This window comes from Lissotriton vulgaris, chromosome 5, assembly GCF_964263255.1.
Source record: "Lissotriton vulgaris chromosome 5, aLisVul1.2, whole genome shotgun sequence".
In the NCBI taxonomy this organism is placed as follows: Eukaryota; Metazoa; Chordata; class Amphibia; order Caudata; family Salamandridae; genus Lissotriton; species Lissotriton vulgaris.
Window position 1 is genome coordinate 923,085,379 of NC_141693.1, and position 25,485 is coordinate 923,110,863.

Below are 25,485 nucleotides of genomic sequence, written 5' to 3' on the forward strand. Positions count from 1 at the left end.
GCCTCAAGATGCGCCCTCTCCAGGAGGAGTTGACAAACCAATGGACACAAAGTACAGGATCATTCGAGGACCGCATACGAGTCACTCGAAACATGGTCAACCACTTACAGTGGTGGAGATCGTTCAAACACCTGTCACAGGGACTGCCGTTCCTGCTTCCCGCAGAGCCACATGTTATAACAACGGACGCATCCCTAGAAGGCTGGGGAGCAGTCCTCCAAGAACTCCAGATCAATGGCAAGTGGACAGAACAGGAAACCCAGCTCCACATCAACCTATTAGAGTTAAGAGCGGTCTTCCTAGCTCTACAAGCCTTCCTGCCACGCATTCAAAACTCCCCAGTGCTCGTCAGAACAGACAACACCACGACGATGCACTATCTAAACAAACAGGGGAGGACGCGATCGCTCTCACTATCTCGCGAATCGCAAAGGGTCTGGAACTGGCTTGTGGAACACGGGATAACGCTGAAAGCAGAGTACGTCCAGGGCAAGGACAACGTCTTGGCGGATGCTCTGAGCAGACAGGGATCTCCATCCCACGAATGGGAACTAGACATGGAAGTGCTGGAACACCTCTTTGCGGAATGGGGAACTCCGCGAATAGACACGAGAAACAACGCCAAATGCCCAAGCTTCGCAAGCAGGCATCACCAACCAGGAACCCTCGGAAATGCTTTTTCCATCACATGGTGCAACATCTTTGCGTACGCCTTTCCGCCATTTCCACTGATACCCAGGGTTCTCAGGAAGATGAAGTCGGAGCCCTGCACTCTGATTCTGATCGCCCCATTCTGGCCGAGGCAGCACTGGTTCACGGACCTTCACCGCCTCTCTGCCCAGCCACCTATTCGCCTGCGTCAACACCCAGCTCTGCTCACAATGTCCCAAGGACAGGTACACCACCCGAATCTGAGCTCTCTAAAATTGTCAGCTTGGCTCCTCAGTACCGGGAATTCAGCCACATAAACATCCCGCAGGAGTGCAGAGACATCCTTGCAAAGGCTAGAGCGGACAGCACTAATAAAACTTACTCATTAAAATGGAATCGGTTTTGCTCCAGTTGTGTGTCCGAAGGCCTGCACCCTTTCCACATCACTCCACAACAGCTGCTACCATACTTACTACATCTGGCACAATCGGGCCTTGCACACGCATCCATTAAAGTGCATCTGGCGGCGATCTCAAGATTCACCAGGACTTCTAAGGGTCCATCCCTGTGGGCAGACAAACTTATAAAGCAATTCCTTAAAGGTCTATACAGGTCCTTCCCACGGCCAAGGCTGATCCCTCCGTCGTGGCACCTCAATGTGGTCCTTCACCAATTAATGAAGCACCCCTTTGAACCCATGCATAGGGCAGACATCAAATTTATCTCATGGAAAACGGCCCTCCTCCTGGCTTTGACTTCTGCTAGAGGGGTCAGCGAGTTGCAGGCTCTCTCAATTCAAGATCCTTTCATTCAGTTCAGAGAGGACAGAGTGCTCTTATGAACTAATCCTCGGTTTATTCCAAAAGTCCCTTTGGACTACCAACTCAACGAACCAGTGGTCCTCAGGTCATTCTTTCCAAATCCTACCACTGTGGCCGAGAGAACTCTACATTCGTTGGATTTGAAGAGATGTCTTAAATTCTACATTGACAAGACGAAACACTTCCAAAAATCATCTCAACTCTTTGTTGCCTTTAGTAGACCACGGAAAGGCATGCCCCTGTCAAAACAAAGCATTTCAAGGTGGATTTCCTCGGCGATCACCTTTTACCATGACAAGGCCGGACGACCTTTGGACGCAAGAGTCAAAGCTCATTCGACAAGAGCCATGTCCACGTCTGCGGCACTGTTTGCTGGAGTGCCGGTATTGGACATCTGCAGAGCGGCGACCTGGAAGTCACCGCATACCTTCACCAGACATTACTGCCTGGACACTGAGCTGATGAAGAATGCAGCAGTGGACCAAGCAGTGCTTCGCCATCTATTCCAGTGAGGTGAGCCTTCCGACATCCCTCCATCCTTTACTGGTATGCACATTCTTTTACTAATATTTACATGACAATGCATTTTGGTGGTTTGCAGTCGCGTGATATGTATTATCTACAGACTCATATATGATGTTCCATCAAAAATGTGCATAATATATTGCTTGCTACTCTGATTCAGGCATGTGAATCTATGAAAGACATCCAAATACTGGATAAGAAATGCGTTACTTACCTGTAACTGCAGTTATCCAGTATTGGTGTCTTTCATAGATTCACATGCACCCTCCCGCCTCCCCTGGAAGGACTCACCTATCTCTCTAACAAAATTACGCCTACCTAGCTGGTGCGTACGAAAATCTGAGAGACCTAGGCTCCTGACAGGAAGGTTCTAGAAGGAGGTGGTAGCTGATTGGTTGGCTTCTTTACTTTGGTCCTTTTTACAAAAGGACATAGATAGGTCACTAAGGTGGGACCCTTGGGCCTACCCTAGTTTGGTCCTTTTTAAAAAAGGACGTGGATAGGCCACTAAGGTGGGATCCTTAGGCCTATTCTTCTCTATGTATGTCTATAGGACATTACTTTTTTATATACCGGAGGCTCCCGTCTCGACGACGGGGAATGATTCAGGCAAGTGAATCTATGAAAGACACCAATACTGGATAACTGCAGTTACAGGTAAGTAACGCATTTCTTCTTCCAACAACTTTAAAAAATGCTTTTTTCAACAGTGGGCTAGGGAATGATGTTCCAACTGAAAATGACTGGATTCAAGCCAAACTGAGACTGAAGGAAGCAGCCTAAGCACTATAGGCCTATTTCATGGTGGTTCATGACCAGGGTCATGGACCCCCATGAAGTATGCCAGTGGCGATTGGGCTCTTGGTGAATATGGGCACACTAATTGCACATCTTACAGTCGAGGCCTAAGGCAATTCAGGAGTGGGAGGATAAACTTTAAGCTGCCGGACCTGCAGTATAGCAAAGGTTCCATTCCCATTCCAGTTTGCAGGGTCGATTGTGGTCCAGGTTATGAGGCTGCTCCTGCAAAAAGGCCACTTCCTGCTCTAAGACTTTCAGTAAGTCTTAGTCTGGGTATAGCATAAGAAGACTGTTCAGGACTCTACCCCACCCTGCCAAGAAAAGTCTAGCGAGAAGGCATGAGGGAGTCATGACTAAGGTCGCACTTCCATGATGTGTCTTGAAACTGTAATGATCCTACATTTGCAGCCTGCTTGTCCTGAGTTTCATACAGATACAGGTTGCTGTATCCTGATTATAGTGATGATGCATTGTATTTAGATTTCTTAAATGTCACTGGGCTAAACATATCTTTTAGAGCACAGCTAGACTCTCCACTTTGGTCACTAATTGTGGAAGGTGCTAATTTGTAGTGTAGCTGACATTCTAGAATTCGAGTTGATCACTATTGAGACAAAAACATATGTATTGACTTCCATTCTTCAGCCAGCGCCACCTTCATCTGAGCCATTTTTGCCATTTAATGAACACCTTACTCTACTGGCTACATGGTCTAAGCCATGCTTCTGCCCACCAGTCAATCAACCTGTGGCTGGGTGACTTTGACCAGCTCCTGATGACCCACACTTTCTGACCAAGCATCCTTCACCGGACAGGCTGATTCTTCAAACTTCAACTAATAAGGTCAATTTAAATTCCTTTCCGATTGATTCATCAGAGAGGGCATCTATGATGCTTGAAGCTTTCAGAAAGAGAATCTTTTGTTTGACTAGTCTAGCACTTAGATCTGTAAATGCTGTTTGTCTTTTGGGAAGATTCACCCACATATTATGGGAAATTGCCAGCAATATTTTGTTACCCATCCCAGAAGACTTTGGACCTCATTGGACCAAACAATGCATAAGGGTCAGGATGCAGTCAAGTAACTGCTCTCGGATCATCTAGACACTGCATCTACAGAGCTGTTGGGCCATGAAGTGGACTCACAGATCCCAGTTGGAACAGCATTAGGGCGGACTCTTGGACTCAAATCAGATCTTGGTTAGATGTCACAGGATCTGCAGTGGTAGACGCCAAACTGACTTGCAGCAGATCACTTTCCCTTTTCCACCTAGAGTTCATGGTGGGGAAGACATGCCACTGCTGAGTTGAAGGCATCATTTTGGAGAATGGAAGCTCAGACCTCTCTTGTGGAGAGCCGGCTGCATATCAATGTTCTGGAGCTAAGGGCATTCTGCTTGGCCCTGAGAGCCTTTCTGCCATTCATCAAAGTGTAGCTAGTGAAGGGCCTTACAAACAATACGACTGCCATGCCATACTGTGACAGTGAGGTCAAAGTGGGTACTGATATGCCAGAAGGCCCTACTCATCTGAAGGTGGCTGGTCCTGTACAAAGCTTACTGGTGGCTCTGACACGGCGGATTAATTTAGCGGGCATCATCTGGTGGTTTACAAGTGGCACTTTACTCCAGGGGTGACTTCGGATACGCCCTAGTCCCATCTTTTACCTACAGCTGATACGAAGCAGTGTCAGCAAATCTGCATGTTCGACTTTCCTCTAAGGCATTCATTAAGAGATGCATTTCAGCTGAAATGGAAAGATAGACTCCTGTATGCATTTCCCCCACTACCTCTCCTGCCTCAAAGTTTTAGGAAGATTATGGCGGGATGGTCCCAAATCATTCTCATTGCCTCAGACTGGGCCAGGAGAGTGTGGTACCCCAAACTCCTGAGTCTGATTATTTATCCTCTAATCAGGCCTCTCCATCATGAGGACCTTTTGTCTCAGAAACATGGCAGGGTCCTGCATCCATGTCTCCACAACCTACACTTGTTTGAAGATTGAGTAGTGGCAACAAAATGTGTTTGATGTGCAGACTGAGGTAGTACATATCTCTTGATGGCCAAACACCTTTGCACAAAGCAAGTCAATGCTGGGTTTCTTGTCCATCACTCGTAGTACTGACCACTTAGAAGACCAACGTTCTAATGTTCCTTTGTTTTTTCTTTCATTAGCCCATCAAGATCTTGTGGTGGGCATGGAGAAAGATTATTTGCCAGCCCTTTTTGTCATTTTGTGTTTACCTGACCAGCTGTAGTCACTCAGTGTGATGCGTTCTATAAAAGGTTTGATGCAGGTACTTCCGTGTAAACCAGTTGTTATGCTTCAATTGAATCTGAACTTTGGCTCTTGAGACTAAAATCCATCTTCCTCACTGCCTTTACATCTGTCCAGTGCTAGATTGAACCACTGTACACTATGTTCTGTCCGGAGAAATTGGTCAGAACTCCCTTCCGAGTTGGCCAGTGAATAACTCTGACACTATTCTTTGGCTTGCCTCACTCCTTGAAAGAGGAAGAGAGCCTCCATCTTGTTAACCCACAGCTGACCCTGAGTTTTTTCATCACATACACACGGGTCCGTCACGTGTATGACCAGCTCTTTTTGGTATTTTCCAAAGCCAAGAAGGCCTAGAAAGTGCGTGTGTGACAATGCAGGATAACGGTCTCTGAATCAGCATTGCTCACATTTTTACTTTGTGTGCACTTTATCATGACACCTTTAGCAATCAGTACAAGGGATAAAGTTCACTGCACAGAATGTCATCATTGTTATTCTCCATAAGGTGACTGCGCTATCCAACTAAAATAAACAATTGCGGCCTGACAGGGGTTGCAACATGGCCACGTGGGTGTTTGTGATTATAAATACACAACCACTTCCATGTTTAGGCAGTGGAGCACTCAGCTGCCACTGGTGGGCATGGAGAAAGGTTATTTGCCTGCCCTTTTTTGTCATTTTGTGTTGACCTATCCAGCTTTAGTCACCCTTTGTGATGCGTTCTATAAAACGTTTGATGCAGGTACTTCCGTCTAAACCAGTTGTTATGCTTCAGTTGAACCTGCACTTGGTCTTAACACTTCTCATCTGCACATCCATCAAGCATTTACTCAGCAGCCCCTTTTGGTTCTGGAGACTAAGATCCATCTTCCTCTCTGCCATTACATCTGTCCAGTGCTAGATTGAACCACCTTACACCATTTTCTGCCTGTAAACATTGGTCACAACTTCCTTCCGAGTTGACCAGTCAATAACTCTGGCACTATTTTCTGGCTGGACTCACTCTTTGAAAGAGGAAGAGAGCCTCCATTTTTTTAAACCACAGCTGACCCTGCGTTTTACATCAATCACACCAAGGTCCGTAATGTGTATGACCTGCTCTTTTTGGTATTTTCCAAAGCCAAAAAGGCCTAGGCATTGTAGGGGAGGACTCTATCAAAGTGAATAGTCTGTCATGTGATAAGAAAAGCCCTAGTAAGAAACACAGCCATGTACATGCTCACATTTCTTAAGTTGCCTTCTTTTTTTTTATACATTTGCATGTGTGACAATGCAGGATAACGGTCTCTGAATCAGCATTGCTTACATTTTTACTTTGTGTGCACTTTATCATGACACCTTTAACATTCAGTACAAGGGATAAAGTTCACTGCGCAGAATGTCATCATTGTTATTTTCCGTAAGGAAACTGCGTTATCCAACTAGAATAAACAATTGCAGCCTGACACGGATTGCGACATGGCCACATGGGTGTTTGTGATTATAAATACACAACCATGTCCATGTCTAGGCAGTGGAGCACTCAGCTGACACTGCAGGGTCACTACATGCCGAAATTCCAGCTTAGCTGATTCCTGCTTACCAACATGAGGGATGTCCAGCTCTACACAAGACAGACAACTTGATGACACTTACCCACAGATAATTGGGAGATAGTCGACCCTGGCAGGGATATGGCAGATCACCCACCTTAGGCAAGACTAGGTTAGGGAGCGCTAGGTACGAGTACACTATACCAGTTCTTATATGCCCACATATATTCACTGTCTGAACACAATGGTGGAAATGTTCACCTTTTTCACTGTTCTTGCAATGCAAATATGCAAATCTGTTTCATTCTACTAATTATCGCAGTGCGCATATATTATGCTAGGATCACAATACTTCAATAAATATTGAAAAGCTTTGCTGAGTATTTCCCGTGTACTTCTTTGAGCATGCATGAGAGTCCAAACAAAAAGGGTCCAGATCTGTTACCACGATTTCTTTGGGGAATGAGGGTTGTCATGTTCTGAGGCTGCACACACGTTTGTTACCCTGTAAGGTTAGGGGTGCAGATGGTGCACTGTGGCTAGCAGGGACATAGGCCAAAATATCTTGAGGGTGTGCGCGGAATCAATCTGACACAATCCTGACGTTTATGTTATCTAACAAATACACAGTTTTATAGCTCGAGGTACAAGCCATACGACAAGTCCTCTGCATCAGAATCTGCTAATCATTGGCCTGGAAATAGCCCCCTGAAGGACTGCTGACTTATTTTACAAGAGCCAAGAACTCTACAATTGGTTTGGTGCAACGGGTACCTGATTGTGGTGTGGGTGTCAGTACCTACGTTCGTGAAACACTACTACTTTGATATCTCCCAAGTGAAGAACATCTAGCCTGCTCTGTTCTGCAGGACATTTTGTTTTAAGTTCACTCGCCAGACTCTCCACCCTTCTGAGGTCCTGCTGTGGTATCTATGCTGTGATTAGAATTCATAAGAAGAATATGTTATTTACCCTTGGTTATACACTTTATGATGGATGCTGTGTCACTGCAGAGTCTTCATTGCTCTCCTACCTCCCGGTTCTGTGGAGTGTCCTCTTTACCATCTAATAAGTTCCTAAGTTAGTAATTCAACACACTGTCTCAGACAATTTGTTCTGCGCTCTGAGTCTGAGGGGACAGCAGGAGAAAGACACAAGAAACTGACATCAGCTTGCAGGGAAGGAATTTACAAGTGGCTCCCCTCCTTCAGTTTGATGGAGGTATGGAGTCACTGAGGAGCCATACATCGCCACCTAATAGCAAGGAGCATTGCTGCAGGAAATCTCTGGATCCTGTATAGTGGCTGGGGTTTTTCTGAAGGTAAGAAATGTGCATCTAGAGTATCCACCGTAAAGAGCATTATCAAAGGTAAGTAACTTGTTCTTCTTTTACTTGAGTCTCCAAGGGGCAGTGGCTTACATTGTTGCAGTTGGAATTTACGAAAGAGCGTGTGTAGGTAGAAAATTGTTTGTTGCTTGGTTAGACAACAAGGCTGCCTGAAAACCCCACTACTTTCAATGCTGCCACACCATTAATTTAAATTTGCCTGTAGGTCACACTGCAGTAATAGCAACGTTATTGATGTAAGGAGGCAGGTAATTTTACATAAGAATCCATTGTGTGGTGTCTTTAGTAAACTTACATTTGGGTAACCCCAAAGTTCCCCTTTGTGAAATGATGATATTCAGGTTTGGCCTGAAAATTTTGGATTGGTGATAGAGAGGCCTGCTCCCAGATACGATGTTATAAAGGGACACAATTTATGAAGCATTTGCTAAAACAATGGTTTTGTTGACCAATAGGGAGTGCCTATTACTGTTTTTTCTAAATCGTCACAATTTTGCACTATATCTGGCTTCTTACCATCAGCCTGATTTACTTTCTTACAAAAATACACAATCCCTACAATCAAAACTGCTTTTTCTCATTTATTTCAAGGTTTTTCAACTTAAAATACTTTCCAAATATATTAAGTGCTGATGATGCAAATTTTAAATGTGGGCAAAGAGGGATATGTCATTTGAGACCAGGACCGGGAATGGTTGAAGCGCAGGCCCGGCCCGTGCAGGGCGTTATACCGGGGCGGTGACGTCAAGCGGGGAGGGGCAGGGTGGGGGGTTTTAAAATGCGGGATATGGACCATTACAGGTAAGTAACAGAAAAAAAAATAAAACGAATTTCGTTGCCTACGCTGCATCACATTTGGCGATGCAGCGCGGGCAACGAAATTCGTTTTATTCATTTTTGAAGCGGACATCGGGTATTTCCCCAGGAGGCTGTTAACGTGGAGGCTGGTTTTGTAGCAGTGCAGGGCAATTTTGTTACTGGGGTAACAAAAGCAGCAGTGCTTCACACCTCCACCCCCTTTCCCCCGGGAGTGTGGGTTTGGGAGCTGGTCTGCCCAAATTGCCAGGGCTGATTTGGGTTTCCAGTCCAGCCCTGAAGGAGACGCATTAGCAGTTTCCTACCCATTTGGAAAATTATTTCATACAGACATTAAAGTTGATACCGGGATAAGAGTTGATACCAGGCAATTAATAAAATTATTAAATAGTAATGGGGCTAAGATACAGCCTTATCTCAACCTCGTGTTTGTTTCAAAGCCTTTGGAGCACTTACACTTCATTCCCAATCTAACTTGAACCGAATTCGCTGTATTCAAGAGAAATATGCAATATTCCAAATATTTCAGAACATGAAGACTTGGGCAAGGGTAGGAGATTAATTTCTCCTTATTCCCGCTTTGCCCAAGGAGGTGGTTATGTATTTCTTTAAGGGGAGTGGCGGAGTGGGTTTCTTTTATTTCCTCCCCCTCCCAATTGCCCAAGTGTGCTTTAGTTGATTTGTGGTTTTCCACCCCAGCTTTGTCAGGCAGGAGTGAGTAGTATTTTGTAATTTACCTCTAGTATCTTTAGAACCCCCTTCACCTTGCCCAAGGGGCACCTTCTCTCCCACCCTACCTCAGACAGATGTGGGACACCTAACTGCTGGCCCAGTACCATCTTTGCAAATGCCACATACAGCACAAAGGAGCTGGCTTTGCTCACCAAGGACTGCCGCATTTGTCAAGACACAGAGCGAGTAGGCTGTCAGCGGTATTAGCACCTGACTCGGGTGGAGCAGCGGCCAGTCTTGTTCACATACCTACTCTGCGGTAATTCTAATCCATCAGCACTGACTTTGCAGTGTTTCCTCCAATCTCTGAGGGCCTCCTTGACTAAGCAGCTACTTGGACCTTGTGCACTGCGGCTACCTGACTACGACAGAGCGGCCGCTCGTCTAGTTTCCTCACTGCCATTCTGACAGCGCATATAATCACCACGACAGCGCTGGCCTCATTCTTCCCTACCCGTAATTCATTGGGCCCATTCCCCTCCACGGCTTTCTACCTTCTATTGTTACGTGGCTTCTCGCTTTTTCCGCCTCAAACGTTTACATTGCCCCACCCGCATTGATTCACTTAGCCTTCGACGGACACACAATAAATACCTATTGCTCACATCTTATGTCCTGATGAAAATCTCAATCTCTTGAGATCGAAACGCCATCGACCTCATTACAGCAAAAAACTCCTTTTATTCCTAATGATTTGTACCAAGGAGTTTTTACCTATGTTGTCAATGTGATGTATGTTTTTATATTTCTTCTCTCACCACATCACACTCTTTTTCACTTCTATGTGAGCACTAGATCTATAAACCCAAACAACCTATATTGTTAAACAAATGAAACAGTTTTCTATAAAAAGAATTCTCTTTTCCCCCCAAAAAAACAAAAAACTTTTTTGTGTCCCTTTCAACAGTTATCCAGCAGAGGTTTTTCTGCAGACTGTATATGATTAACAATCACCTTTGATAATAAGCCTTTTTAAGGACCTCTTGGCCTTGTATGGACCATTGTCTCTCTCAAAACTATTGTAAACCCCGGGTTCAAAGAGTGGGGTACCCTTGTTATGCTATACATGTCGCTTAATCAGTGCCATCTTTGGAAATGCATAAATGGCATAGGCCAGTTTTTTGGTTGGAAAACTCCTTCTCTCGCCCTTCCGCAAGGTGGTGGAGGAGGGGTTGAACCTATTGCACTCTACACAAGGGCTGTGGCTACTAAGCACCCTCCCTTAGTCAAGACAGAGGTATACTATCAGTAAACTTGGGTAATGCAGCATATGCAAGTGTTAATACTCCCTCTGCCTGTTGGGCACAGAAGGAATGTTTCATAAAATACCCCCATGCTTTTGCAGGTGGGAGGCCACAGCATCATCCCCCATCCTTGATCCTGTTAGTGGGGTGACAAAAAACTCTCATGTCCTTGTATAATACAGTTAGAAATATTCATCAATATGGTTAGGGGAGCAAAATTAACTCTCCCATTCGTAGGCAACACTGGGAGGGTCTAATTAAACTTAGTCTATCCCATGGGGTCATTGTTGGTAGTCCTTGTGAAAATGTAGGATTCGCCTCTCACACTTATGCAAAGGCTAGAGTCAAGCAGCAGGCACTTAGCTTCTGTGCAACACTAGAGAATTTGGTTGTTTCAGCGCTCCCAGTCGCCCTGATCTGGGCAGACTAGGCCAAGTGTTGTGGGGAGGAGCATCGCCCCCATGCCCGGAGCAGCAAAGACGGGTAAAAATAAAATGATAATAATGGAATGTTATTATAATTTTATTTTGTCCTCCTGCTGTGACAGTGCATGAGGGGGCGGGTGGATCTGCAGGGGAGGAATGCTATAAGGATCCTGTACGCAATGACAGTTTGGTCGGCCCTCTTGGGCCACCCAAAACAGTCATGTGCCTTCCCCTGTTCTCCATACAGGCTGCATTACAGCCTGCATGGTGAACGAGCCCACCCTTCCAGCCCCTGGCTTTGCGCCTTGTCACGTTGCTCAGATGAATCACAATGCTTCATTGGCCTAGGGGTGGGAGCCTGGCTGCCTGCTTCCTGCTCCGACTTGGAGTCGGACACAGGTGAACAGGAGAGAAGACGCAGGACTTGGTGGTGGCAGCAAGGTCAGTTCTATTTTATTTTATTTTATTTTTAAAAATTCATCCCCCGACCCTCCCTGCCATGCAAGCCCCACACGCGAGCTGTGCCGGCCGCCCCTGGATGAAGGCCATTTTGTTTAAATCTCTATATAGTTTTTGTGAGAGGCCAGGGAGAGATCTGTACAAGTGGTTTGACAAAAGACCCATACACTTTGCATTCTTCGGCATCAGCTTTACTACTGTGCATTTTGTAAAAAATATTTCTCTAGCATCTTCATGAACTTTAGGAGGGTATAAGTAGTGTCTAGTGCGCATGTGATTAACTAGTAGATGCAGATTTCTCTTATCTTACGTTATTTGCTGTTTTTGACGGAGATGTATAATGCAACATTGGTACATCTGGCTTTTCAGACCACTTTAGATGTCTTCCCAAATAGTTTTTCCAAAAGAGTCATACGTAAGAAACGTGTACAGAGGCTTTTAGATAAGCGGGATTCAGCCAATGGTTTGTTAAATTGACATTCACGTTTTGCTTTGACCCATCACATCACAAAGCATGGGCCATGTCCCATATCCCATTTGTCTGCATTAAACCTCTATACATTGTTTCCATTGACCTAAAATAGTTCCTTTTTTCCAGTGACAAAGATGGTTCAAAGAATGCTTTTTTCATTTTTATATTGATTTTAAATACCAGCTATTTATATTAGCTGTAATTCGGGTGCCACAAATGAAATTGTAATTTATTTTCTCTTTTTTTACGAGCTCGCACCAAATATGGCACACACTGAAGGATTGAGTGCTGAACTACGTCCCTCAAATTTGGAGCAAGTTGGTCAATTGGTGGCAGAGGTATTAAGAAGGAAAAGTTATTTAGTAAGGCGTCAGGTGCCAAACAGAACTATGGATTTGCACCTCGCCAACTCAAGCAATACATTATTAAGGTTATGTGTGTATATATATATATATATATATATATATATATATATATATATATATATATATATATATATATATATATATTTTTTTATATATATATATATATATATATATTTTTATATTTATATATATATATATATATATATATATATATATATATATATATATATTTATATATATATATATATTTATATATATATATATATATATTACCTACTGGCGGTCGCCAGTAGGTAGTTATAGTTAGGATCTACTTTCAATAGGAAATCCGCAACATTCTATTGGGAATAACTTTGGCGCCGGTGGACGAATCTTCACGAATTTCTCAAAGTAGGTGGCCCGCTCCGCTTCTTCCCTGAAAATGTGGGGGGGATTTGTCAAGCGGGGGCCGAGATAAAAGGGGGGTCCCAAAACGTGTTTTCTCCATGTTAATTTCCATGGGGCGGTCAAACTCACTTTTAGCCCGAAGGGCTGAATGAATTTCCACCAAACTTGGCAAAATTGTAGGGACTGGTAGCCCGTTGTGCCTTTGCTATGTCTCAAGATATGTGCTCCAGTGGATTTTGAGTAATTTAGGTTCAAAAAAATATATATATCTATAGGCGCGCCCCGGTACGCGCACTGGGGAGCGCACCGGGCGTGCTACGCGACTTGCGCATGGAAAGCTGATTGGCTCTCGGGTGTCTGTAAACATTCAAAACAGTCCGGAGCGGCCGCTATCTTGTGTCTCGGTAGGATCGAGACAAAAGAGGTGGCAAAAAAAAGGGGGACATGACCATAAGGGGGCAGAGTAGACCCCCCCTGACCCCCTAGGTTTGATGTGGGGCTATAAAAGGGCCCCGCGGGGCAAAAAAAAATAAAAATCGATTTGCGCGGGGGGAGCGCCCGGTACGCGCACCGGGGAGCGTAGCATGGGGAAAACCCAGTTTATTCACTGCGTCATCTCTACGACCCTTTCTTGCGTCAATACGCCCCTTTTGCATACATTACACCTGACGTAGGTATAATGTGGCGTAGGGGTTTACAAAGTGACACATCTACCTAGATGCGTCACTTTGTAAATATAACTCAATAAGGTGCATGTTTTATGCTGCTGATGCGGCACAAAAAGTGACGTACCGGTGGCGTAAAAGTGACGCATGGCCTTATAAATGAGGCCCCTTTTGCATACATTACACCTGACGTAGGTATATTGTGGCGCAGGGGTTTACAAAGTGACGCATCTACCTAGATGCGTCACTTTGTAAATATACCTAATAAGGTGCATGTTTTATGCTGCTGATGCGTCACAAAAAGTGACGTACCGGTGGCGTAAAAGTGACGCATGGCCTTATAAATGAGGCCTTCAGTCTTCTACTCATGCGTCATATTAAATATATGACGTATTATGTCGCAAGTACTTACAGATACGTCAGTATTTCAGGCGTATCTGTAAGCGCAAAAGTGATGCATTGCTGGAGTGTGTCACAAAAATAATGCAACTCCAGCAATGCATCCTTTCACATGGGGCCAGGCCCCATGTGAAAGGGCCTGCATCAGTCTTACACCTGCTGTGATACAGGCGCAAGATTTGGACGCAACAGCGTCATAAAAGTGACGCAGTGATATCTCCTAGTTTTCACTGCGTCACCTCTACGACCCTTTCTTGCGTCAATACGTCCCTTTTGCATACATTACACCTGACGTAGGTATAATGTGGCACAGGGGCTTACAAAGTGACGCATCTACCTAGATGCGTCACTTTGTAAATATGACTGAATAAGGTGCATTTTTTACAGCACTGGTGCATCACAAAAAGTGACGCACCGGTGGCGTTAAAGTGACGCATGGCCTCATAAATGAGGCCTTCAGTCTTCTAGTCATGCGTCATATTAAATATATGTGACGTATTATGTCGGAAGTACTTACAGATACGTCAGTATTTCAAACGTATCTGTAAGCGCAAAAGTGATGCATTGCTGGAGTGTGTCACAAAAATGATGCAACTCCTGCAATGCATCTTTTCTTACCCTTCCACCCCCCCGTTCCTTTTCAACATTTTCTTTGAATATCCACATTCTCCATGTTCACTCTCCTTCTCCTTACTTTCCTTCCCAACACTCACCTTCTTTCAGTCCCCCTACTTCACTTCCTTTCTCCTCTCATACCTTTCTGTTCTTTCTTACTCATTTTCCTTTCCATTATCAATGCACTCCACTTCACTTACTCTTTTTCATTTTTTTAAGAATATAGCTCTTTGATGAGAATTGGAGGTAGTTCTGAAAAGAACTTTTTTTTTTCTACTTTTTTCTTTTTTTAGAACAAAACAAAAACAGGGAATGAAAACTGCTCAACAGGAGCAAAAAAAACAAAAAAAATTAGGGCTGGGAACGGCAGCGATGGTTCTCCAATGCTCGAACCATGAGCAGAACACTTTGCTCCCCAAAGGTAAGTAGCTGATCACAGTATCTGCATTTCAGGACGCCTTTGTTGAATGCAGGCTGAATGTTTGAAACCAGCTCTTGCGATCGCCCCCTCACTGAAGTAGTTGCTCCTCCGGTGGATGTAGAGGCCCCATCACTGGGAACCTCTTGTGCCAGAGCCCTGACACTTTCCCGGGCAAAATTCTGGGGGTGCTTCCTCTCCACATGGCGAAGCATTGTGGAGTTCCCAAAAGAATATTTCTTAGTGGGGTCACCCCGTGACAGGACTGTGTGGCAGATCCTGCACCCCACTTTTGGAGCATTGACCTTCTTCTGGTCATCTGGTATGGAAAACAATTTCCAGATGAAATGCTCTTTGACCTTCGGCTGAGGAGGCTCTTCATCAATGAATTCAGGCTCATCTTCACTGCTGGATGGTCTGGCAGCCATGATTATCCAAGAAAGATCCAAGAGCAAAAAGGCAGGTCTTTCAGTCACAGAAGTGAAAGAAGAAGTGAAGGAAATGGGTGGGGATTTCATTCTTTGTAAAAAAAAAAACTGTTAGCAACCAATGAAAAGTGTTATTTTAAGGTCACATGACTTGACGCGCTGACGCTGCGCGCACCGGAGCGCTTCCGGCGGCGCATACGTGGCGCGAACGTAGGCGCTTCCGGGGGCGCATACGCGGCGTGAACGTAGGCGCTTCCGGGGGCGCTTACGTGGCGCGCCGAAGTGACGTTTTGATAGTTTCACGGAAATGCAAAATTATTTTCATTTCCTTATTCAAAAAAACTGCTTTTATATGTATGGTACTAAATGTCTTGCTATTATTTACTTTTCATTCATATTTTTTTACACGAGCGCAAGTAGCGCTCTGGGAGCGCTTTCCGGAGAGCTTACCGGTGCGCGGACCCAGAGCGCCCAAGAAAAAATGATAAATTTTTTATTTTTTTTAATACTATTATAAAAAAAATAATACTAATTAATACTCACACAAAACAGCAAATTAAAAAAAAATCGTAGGTTACAAACTCGATATAGAAAGGAATTAGCATTTAAAAAACCTATGAAATTCACTGAAAAAACCATAGTTTTCACACCAGTTATAGTTAGTAATTAGCATTTAAAAAACCTATTAAATTCACTGAAAAAAACATAGGTTTCACACCAGTTATAGTTAGCTGGAAATTTTACTCGCATAAAACCATTGAAATTCACACGTTATGGTTAGTTGGGCTCACTATAACTTGCGCGTGCAATGCACTGCTGATGACGTCACATATTACATCACTCATGACATGGTCAGTGACATCACACATGACATCACTGATGACACCATCCTTGTGATACAGTGACAGACCTCCTTTCACTGTAATGTAACCCTTAAAACACATATTCAAAAATAGAAACTAAAATTTTCAAAAAAATGGAGATACCCATACCAGTTACAACAACCAATTCAATAATTCCACCATCTATATACACATCCACTCATTCTCCAATAGTTCTATATAATCACTCATACGGATACTCACTCATCAAATATAATGATACACATATATATCCTGTTACACACCGACAGTCATCCAAAAGATACTCTCACACATACTCACACATGCAAATAAACTATTGAACATCCATTTATTTGCATATACAGCTATACACACAGTACCACCTTACTTCTAAGGAACCTTACACATACTTACTCTCTTAAACAATCACTTATAGAAACACATACTTATTTAAACAGGAACTCTTACAATCCCTTAGTCTCACATATACTCACTTATATACATCAATATTCACATATACTACATTAAAACATATGTAGTTACTATTAAAGACACTAGTGAGACAGTCATTCACTCACTAACATACACATATACACACTCATCCACCCATACAGTCCTGCACATATGCTGTCTTCAAAACACATACAAAGAGAGAGTCAGTCATTCATGCATCTATGTGCTAAGTAATACCCCCACCAAACCATATAAACACTCATACTGATACTAAGAAAAACATCTAATAACCCATATACCTACACATGTAGCTACTCACCAACCCATGCAGCCACTTATACACAAAGTGAAACACTAACACATATATTTAAATATTTAAACATTACTCTCTAATATATGTATTCACTAAGAAACACTCAATAAACCAGTTAACCAATCATTTTTTTTTTTAAAGCATCCATGTAAACACTTATTTAAACATTTATTCTTCCATCAACTTTTAAATATACATATATAACACATATTTATTTTTATAAAAGACACACATTCACTGGATGGTGTCATCAGTGATGTCATGAGTGATGTCACTGACCATGTCATGAGTGATGTAATATGTGACGTCATCAGCAGTGCATTGCACGCGCAAGGTATAGTGAGTCCAACTAACTATAACGTGTGAATTTCAATGGTTTTATGCGAGTAAAATTTCCAGCTAACTATAACTGGTGTGAAACCTACGTTTTTTTTAGTGAATTTATATATATATATATATATCTTTACTGTTTAGTTACTGAGTATCAGGAAAGTTACGGCTGTAAACCAAAGCACATCTGTTGGCTCATAAAATAGTGCATCCCAAAATGTTATTGCAATTTATTTAAAGACATTACCAGCTTAGGGCTGTAATATTGCCTTTTAAAATATAAACAATCTAATGAAGTCTTATATGTCCCACGTTACCATAAATGAGTACACATTGTACTCTGAACATGCTCTTAACATTAGCCGGGTTACTAAAATACTCAACAAATACAACTTTCTTTTTTTAGTTTTGCTTGATTCCACTATTCCTGGCTTCCACAGCAATCTTCCTGAATGCAATTGAAAGAACTGTATGGCTGAGCAGCACTTTGGCAGCAGGGCATATCATCTCGAGCGAAGGCTACATTTGATGTGTGCCATGACACAGCATGTGCACGTCAGTGCAGATTAACACCAGGAGGTCCGCTTGGCCTCTCTGGATCTGGTTTCCAGACAGAAGGTGAATCTGGTTCAGTGGTTACGTATGCGCTGGGGCACTCTGTCATTCCGAATGAAGGGAAATGGATCAGAGAGCGACGAAAGTGCAAGAGAAATGAAACCTTTTAACATAGTACTTTCCGCGGCCAGATTTCCACAGGACATGTACCATACGCATGACAAACATGTATTCAATAAAAGGAATGTTATATTGGTACTTTTGAGAAGGGTATCCTCTCAGCGCCTTGGCTTTCTGTGGTTAAAAATAGAAACAGTATTGACTTTTACCTTTGTTTTCTGGAAAATCTTGGTATATTTACCTTTTTCTACAAATTTAGAAACGTAATAATTTATAGAGTTAGATATTAATTTACTCTTCATTAGCTGTGTTTAAAAAATGCATAGCTTGGTGTATCGTGTACTCAGCTCACTGAGACCCAGATTCTGGAAAGTGTCAGCCAGCGCAGTGCAGTACCCTAAGATGCTGCGTTGCATGACAGGGAGAGAGCAGGAGAGAGCGCCATATCCACACAGAGGTATGGGGTCCTATTTTGTATAGGGCGAACTTTCCCTGTTTTGGCCCGGTGCACCCTAAAATAGGTGCGCCAGGCGCAAACAGGGAAAGTACGCCCTATTACATAGAACGCGTTGCTCCCAGGGCAGCTGCAAACTCGTGCTGCCATTGGGGCAGAGCATTCAAGTGAAATATGGAGCAGCTTTGAAGCAGCTGCTGCGTGTATCACTGTGCAGGCGGCAACCTACCTGCACTTTTAAAGGGGATTAGAGATCCCCTTGCAGGCAGTTGCAGTTGCAGGGAGTGACTTCAACCACCTGCAAAGGGTTGTCTGGGGCTCCCTACCCAGGGCTGCTATCGGGGTCAGTGCCTGCTGGCATGCAAGGAGGGTTGTGGGGCGGGAGGGAAGCAACATAAATTAAGTTATTACCAAATTAAAAAAAAAACACTTACCTTGGATCCTGGCGCGACGTCCTTCTCGCTCTGGTGCAGGCAAGCAGGCTCCAATGCAGTGGGATTAGGTAGCTGCAGTAACCATTCCTGGTGCTGCTTTCATGCAATATGAAACATCAGGAAAAATGCCAATACTTATTTTCATTCGATCACCTGTTCATCTTATGATCACATAACCAATTACTATGATCAATTGAATATTATTAAAAAAAGTATTTTTATTTTGTAAAAAGTTTGTTTTTTGATTTTGTTTTTGAAAACTTGATTCATTTTACAATTTCATTATTTCTTGACATTCACAGGAATCACAAAATAGAAAAATATACAAAAACTTACAAATTACATAACATATGTGATACATGTACAACACTTAACAAAAATAATTTTTAGGCTCAAGTTCTGTACAGATTAAACTGCAAAAAGGCAATAGTGCCCCTGACAGCTACCTTAATAGGGAAGATACAAACGTGTTGGCAGGAGCGATAGCCAAACATTGACCCTACTGGGCTCACATGCAATATTCTTTTAGAAACTTTGCAAAAATACTGAATTGTGAGCAATAGTAATATATATATGGAACACCCATTTGGCTGAGAAAGAAACTGTTGACGTGTTTCGAACCCTGGCACATTTCTTCAAAGGTTCTCCTCAGGACACAGAAGACTTAAAGAGCTAAAACATTGAAAAGACTATGGTTACTGAGCAGTGCTAATCAACACATTTGCACGTTCCTCTCATTCATTCAATGAACAAGCAAATCCTTTACCTCCATCTCCTATGTTCACTCAATGAACTTTGATTCGAAAACACACCTGTGGACTGTCACAATGTAAACCAATCTATGATACAATAAATAAAACAAAATAAAAATCCGGCATTAGTTACATTTCTCAACAATTAAAAGGCTATGCTAGTGCCTCGCTATACTAAATCACTTACCTTGAACAATTAATTTTGCCAAATATAGAAGTAACACCACCGGCTGACTTAAGAATGTTTTTATTCTGGTTTTCTGTGAAGTTAAAAAGCCAGTTCTCAGTATTGCTGGTTTTTGTTTATTGTTTTTTACCCAAGACAAATGAAAGATGCCAAACATTGTAAGATCACGTCTGTATTATTCGGAAACTCAGAAAAGAGGCTAATATCCGGATCCTACTGCTAGCGTGGCATCATGGAGTCACCTTCTCTAGCCTTTTGCGTGCAGATTGAAGCCTGACTGGCAGCAACAGAATCCAGAAAGTCCAGCCCACTGTCCTGATGCTCGGCTCAGGACTGGTTTGGAAGGAAAAATGGTAATACATTTAGTTTATTACCATTTTATTTTTTCATATATGAGGGCAATTTGGTTGGTGGGGCGAGGCTAATGGAGGAGCCGCCCTTGATCAGGGACGCACTGACAGCTTCTTTACCTCTGCACTGGGGTCTATAATACGGCGCAGTCGCAGAGATAAAGGGATTCCCTCATTTGCATGGGGCCACGCCCCCATGCAAATGAGAGAACACCCTCTTGAGAAAGTGCTGGTGATGTATATGCACCAGCGCTTTCAGTGTTACAGAAGGAGCAGCACAAGCATCTGTGGCCCCTTCTCTAATACCAAAGTGCCCCAGGGTGCCCACAGTGGGCGCAAATGCCTGTTTCGGCCTCGGGGCACTTTGTAAAATAAGGCCAATGGCACTCCCTCCCCTTTCGCTAGCACTGGCGCTGATTTCAGGCTCGACTAAAGCATTTGTTTGCTCTGTTTCGCCATCCTGTGCCTCTTGGGACTTTGATCTGTCTTATGCAGCATCATACACAAACATTTTTGAGGTGATGGCCTCGTGCGACATTAGCCTTTTTCCTGAAAGATGTCCTTGGCAATAACATCAGCCAGTTCCATAATCTATCTGTGCCTTTGAACCTTTTATTACAGTGCTACATAGGGATAGGGTGGTTTTTCTGTACCATTTTTACTTCATTTCAAAAGTGCTATTGGAGTTTTGTTTGAATGAATATATCATTCTCCCAGCTTTCCTCCCAATTTCCTGTGTTATGTCAACTAAGGTAACATGGGTGATGAGGTAACCATCTAGATGTGAGGGGCACCTTGTGTTTCTATCTGTCTCAACACAGGTTTTCCCATTCATTACTTGTTCTGATCTGAAGGTAATGATGTCAGTTGAGCACAGGCTACGACTTTCATCGCCAGAAAGATAATTCTTTATAATATGCATTGTTACACTTTTCCTAGACCTAGCCCCCACCTGCTATCACCACACACTCCATGAAAGTAAATCCGACAGACATGGCATTCAACAGTCTTGTTTCTGTCAGACATATACCAAGTGGCTTCATAATCTACCCTAGACACATTCTGCCAACACTACCCTCCTGAAGCTTCTTCCCAGAGTGATGCAAGATTTGGTCAGGTAGTTCTACAAACTTTTTGCCCATACCTAAACTAGCAGAAGCTATCAACCAATCAGGGTTCTGTAGAGCGCACTTTTCACCTGTTATGGTCTCAAGGCGCTGAGGGGTGGGTGTGCGCAACTCCGTTGGGGTCATTTGAAAAGCCAGGTCTTGAGGTCCTTTCTGAATTGTTGCAGTGTCTGACTTCGCCAGAGGTGACGGAGGACATCGTTCCAAGTCAGGATTTTTACAATAAGATAAAGCTACCTTCATGAAGACACCTCACTTAGGGCCCGATGTAGGTAGGCAAATACCGGTCGGTAACGCCGAAATTCGGTAATTTTGCCCGTTACCGACAGGCCCATAGGAATGAATGGCAATTACCGAATCTGTAAATACCGATTCGGTAATTTCCGAATCATACCGATTCGGTAATGAAATTACCTAAATCCCGATTGCCAGTTCTTAAATACCGAATCGGTATGATTCGGTATTTAAGAATCGGTAATCTGGGATTACCTACATCGGGCCCTTAGTCCTTATACTTTTTTTCCATTACCAAACCCCTCCCACTGAGCTTCAGCCGTTGGTCCAAAACCAGATTCTCACTTTATCATTGTTTTTCAAGATGTGAACTGGTGATGGGTTATGGATGGGAAATATCTAATGGACTGAAAAAATGGAGTCGCATAGAAGGTCATTTTCATGCTTTTATCACCAGGACAAAAGTGAAGGGCCGATAATATTGTGTAACTATTGTTAATCATGTATATAATTAAATTTTGTATATAAATTAACTGCATGAATATGTTTATCGAAAAAAATAAACCACTCTGGTTCCAAAAATAACTTGAAAAATTACGGTACTTATGGGATTTTGAGCGTGTCACCAAAAAGACGAAGATCTACTTCTAAAATGGGACAGAGATCGAACTTTGGAAACTTGGCTTTGTGAATTTTTTCAAAGCTGGGCTGTGTTTGCATGCTTGTGATGAAAATGAAGAACATTAATTACAAGTGCTGCACTGATGAACAGTTTGATTTTTACATAGATTGTTGCGCTATTCAGAAAGACTGTGAATGCAGATTAGCTTTGTTTACTGTTTTACTTCAGGTGTTGTTGTTTTGAGTATACTCATAGTTTCTTTTTATAAAACTGAATTTATAGAGATTGGATAAAACAATTATCTCAGAATGCGACAGAGAATTTTTTGAAAGCAGCAGAACTTGGCGTTGAGTTAGGAGAGGCATGGATAACCCATAATGCTGTGGTCTATGTCTTAAATCACAATAAACATCTGATACGCACAGGAAGACAAGCAGAACTTGTAAACACCCTGCAACTCCTGCTGAATGCCATGAAAGAAACTGGTCATAATGGGTAAGCTTAACTAACAACATAAATTATGGTTCTTAATTAATTCTTTTTCTGTTATAAAACCGATCACGAGTTTCAAAGAAATGTACTGTTCCTTAGTCTTTCTTTTTTTATCTTCTTTAAGTTTATATCTTTCTATTAACGGGCACATCAAGGAACAAATATTTTAACTTTCTTCTCAAACAATCAGTCATGTAAAATGGGACACTTTGTGCTAGGTTACACAATTTATGCATGTGTAAGAAATGGGACACATACTTTTCGGATTGTTTTTGCTGCATGGATGATAGGTAATGGCACATAAATCGATGTAATCGGTTGCACAGGCGTCACCACTATAAACTGAGGGAAATGTAGAGCAGGAACATGGTTTGCCCACTATTCATTACTAGCTGGTTTGTGCCACTGGAGCCAACTTAGGCTCGCTGGCGCAGGCCTGGGGGTTCCCACTCCTCAAAATGTGGAGGTTGCCCGCACGTCTATTCGGGTGGGTTAAGAGCCAATTTAGGGCTGTTCAACTATTCCGTCATTTTTAAAACACTCCTGAACTGCTTTTAATGTGGCGTTCTATTCTATACATGCACTTCTATCTAGGGAAAGGTTTACAGATGTGGTACTTGGCATCCCCACATCCTCTTGAATGTTTGAGGTGCATATTAGGAGAAGTATCATTTTGGCAACAGAGAGAGGACTCCTAAGGTCAAACTCACTCTTTGGACAGCAATGTCCCCTGCATGGTAAACCTTCCCTAAGTACCCTACTGCTTATGAAACTTGTATTCTGACTTTTACTTTTAACCTGACATCACACTAATTTAGTATGTGCACAGAGGCTTAGGCCTGTCCCTGTTAAGGCGAGGTCTAGAACCAGTTCTGTGACCTGGATGGGTGCTGTATTTGTGTAAATTATATTTTTATAGTGTTAATCTAGCCAAAAGGCAGCAGTCACTGTTCAGGGTTAAAAAGAACCATAAAGTCAACAGGTGATAGGCGAGGTAGCTGGATTCTGGACTGTTTCTGCACTGCACCACATAAAGTGGTGATGGCTGCATACCATGGTTTGTTAATGGTAAATATGACCGGACCTTTTTTTCTGTGTCAAAGAGTGTGTGAGGTAGGACTCGGAGTACTGGGATCAGTAGGACTCCTTTTCAGTTCCCACAGGTTAGCATGGCACAAGATGGAGGATGAGGACAGCTTCACACACTGTGGAAGGATATTTCCTGCATTCTGTGGCTGGAAGGTGGAGTCCCAGATACTGAATTGAGAGAGGATAGAGACAGAGCTTCCCTTCGAAATTAACTGAAGATCTTGTTACCAAAGGAATGCTGACAAGTTCTTCTAGAATACTTCCGTTTTGTAGATGGAATGGTGGGTCTGCGGTTTGTGTTGTTCAAGGTGAGGCTAGGCAGCACATGACCCTAATTACGGATCCAGGATGGCTGAGGATGTCCAGGTGCAGACATCTCGCACTTCATTGTGCCCATATTTTAGATACTCGTGCATGAATTTACCATCACAACTACCTGCTGTGGGAGCCATTGCCTCATGCAAAGAAGGTATCAAAGGAGCAGGAAGAAAATCATATTTGAAAGAGAATTTATCCATATGGTTCCGAAATCGTAGGTAGTGGATCCATAACCCCTCTCTGTAAAATGTCTATGAAAGTAGAACACAAAGTACCCCACTTAGTTCCAGATTCAAGTTCTTCTTAATCAAGGAAGGAAGTGCTCTGCAGAATATTTGAACTGCTGTATAAGCAGGGCATCAGAATCTGCTACACATTCGCCAGCATGTAACCTCCAAAAGGCTTGTGAGCTCATTCCACTAGAGCTAAATCTGCGACTACTGTGTTAGCATGCAGAGGGTCGGTCCTGGACATCCACCAGGCAGTATCATGGGTATCAAGTGTGAGAAAACAAGGACCCCCTGGGTATCGACAATCTACAGATTCCTAGGGCAGGGTTAAACCAATTGGAGTAAAAAAATCCTAGGCCATCTACAAGGTAAGTGACTATGGAAGGCTGGGACCAGAGGAGAAAAGGAATTGTCAAAGAAACTAGTGTATATGTAAAAATATATATTTAATTAACAGTAATTAAAAATCATATAGAGACTCAAGAACAATAGTCAAAACTATATGATACATTAAAATAGTCAAACAAGTACTTCTTGACAGCGAAAATCATACATATTCAATAAAAACAAAATACATCATAATAATAGTGCAAATAATTGGAAGTTAGTACAAAAGAGACTCGACGCGCGTTTCGGCAGTAGGGGAACTGCCTTCTTCAGGAGTCGTTGGTAAGGCTCTGAAAGGAATATTTATAAAAAAAATATATTATATATAACATTCCATATATTCTATAGTACATTTTTTATTTGCATATATCTATCTATCTGTGTATTTATCTATAAAACAGTATATCGTTCTTGACAGCTCCAAATCTACCTAGCAGGTCCAGACACAAAGCATTAGTCACTTAACGTCATGTGATAGACAGATATATATAAGGTCAGTGCAGTACTTAGCTAGACAGAACGACTGATAGGCATTGTAGTTTGCCATGCTTATGTAGACATCAGATATTTGTTTATGATCACATCAAATATACATTTTCAATTTACATGAACATGTCTAGACTGATAGAAAAGGATATTGTTAACATTTTCGTTACCAATCAACTGGTTTCAAAGTAACTTACATTTTGTATATATTACTTCATATGGTGGAGGAAAATCGATGACAACTTCATTAACGTTGATAAAAGGGTAGATGAATCAAAACCCACTTGATGGGATTAGTATCTAATTTAAATATATGAAGAAAAAAC

The 25,485-nt window shown here is 42.6% G+C and overlaps 1 protein-coding gene across 1 annotated transcript in view; it reads left to right on the top strand.

Annotated features, from left to right (window-relative positions):
• CFAP46 (cilia and flagella associated protein 46) overlaps positions 1–25,485 on the top strand; it is a 1,558,477-nt gene that overhangs the window by 417,783 nt on the left and 1,115,209 nt on the right. The window contains exon 19 of the mRNA XM_086922533.1: positions 22,440–22,652. Within this exon, the coding sequence (XP_086778659.1) occupies positions 22,440–22,652 (213 nt within the window). The remainder of the gene's footprint in view (positions 1–22,439; positions 22,653–25,485) is intronic.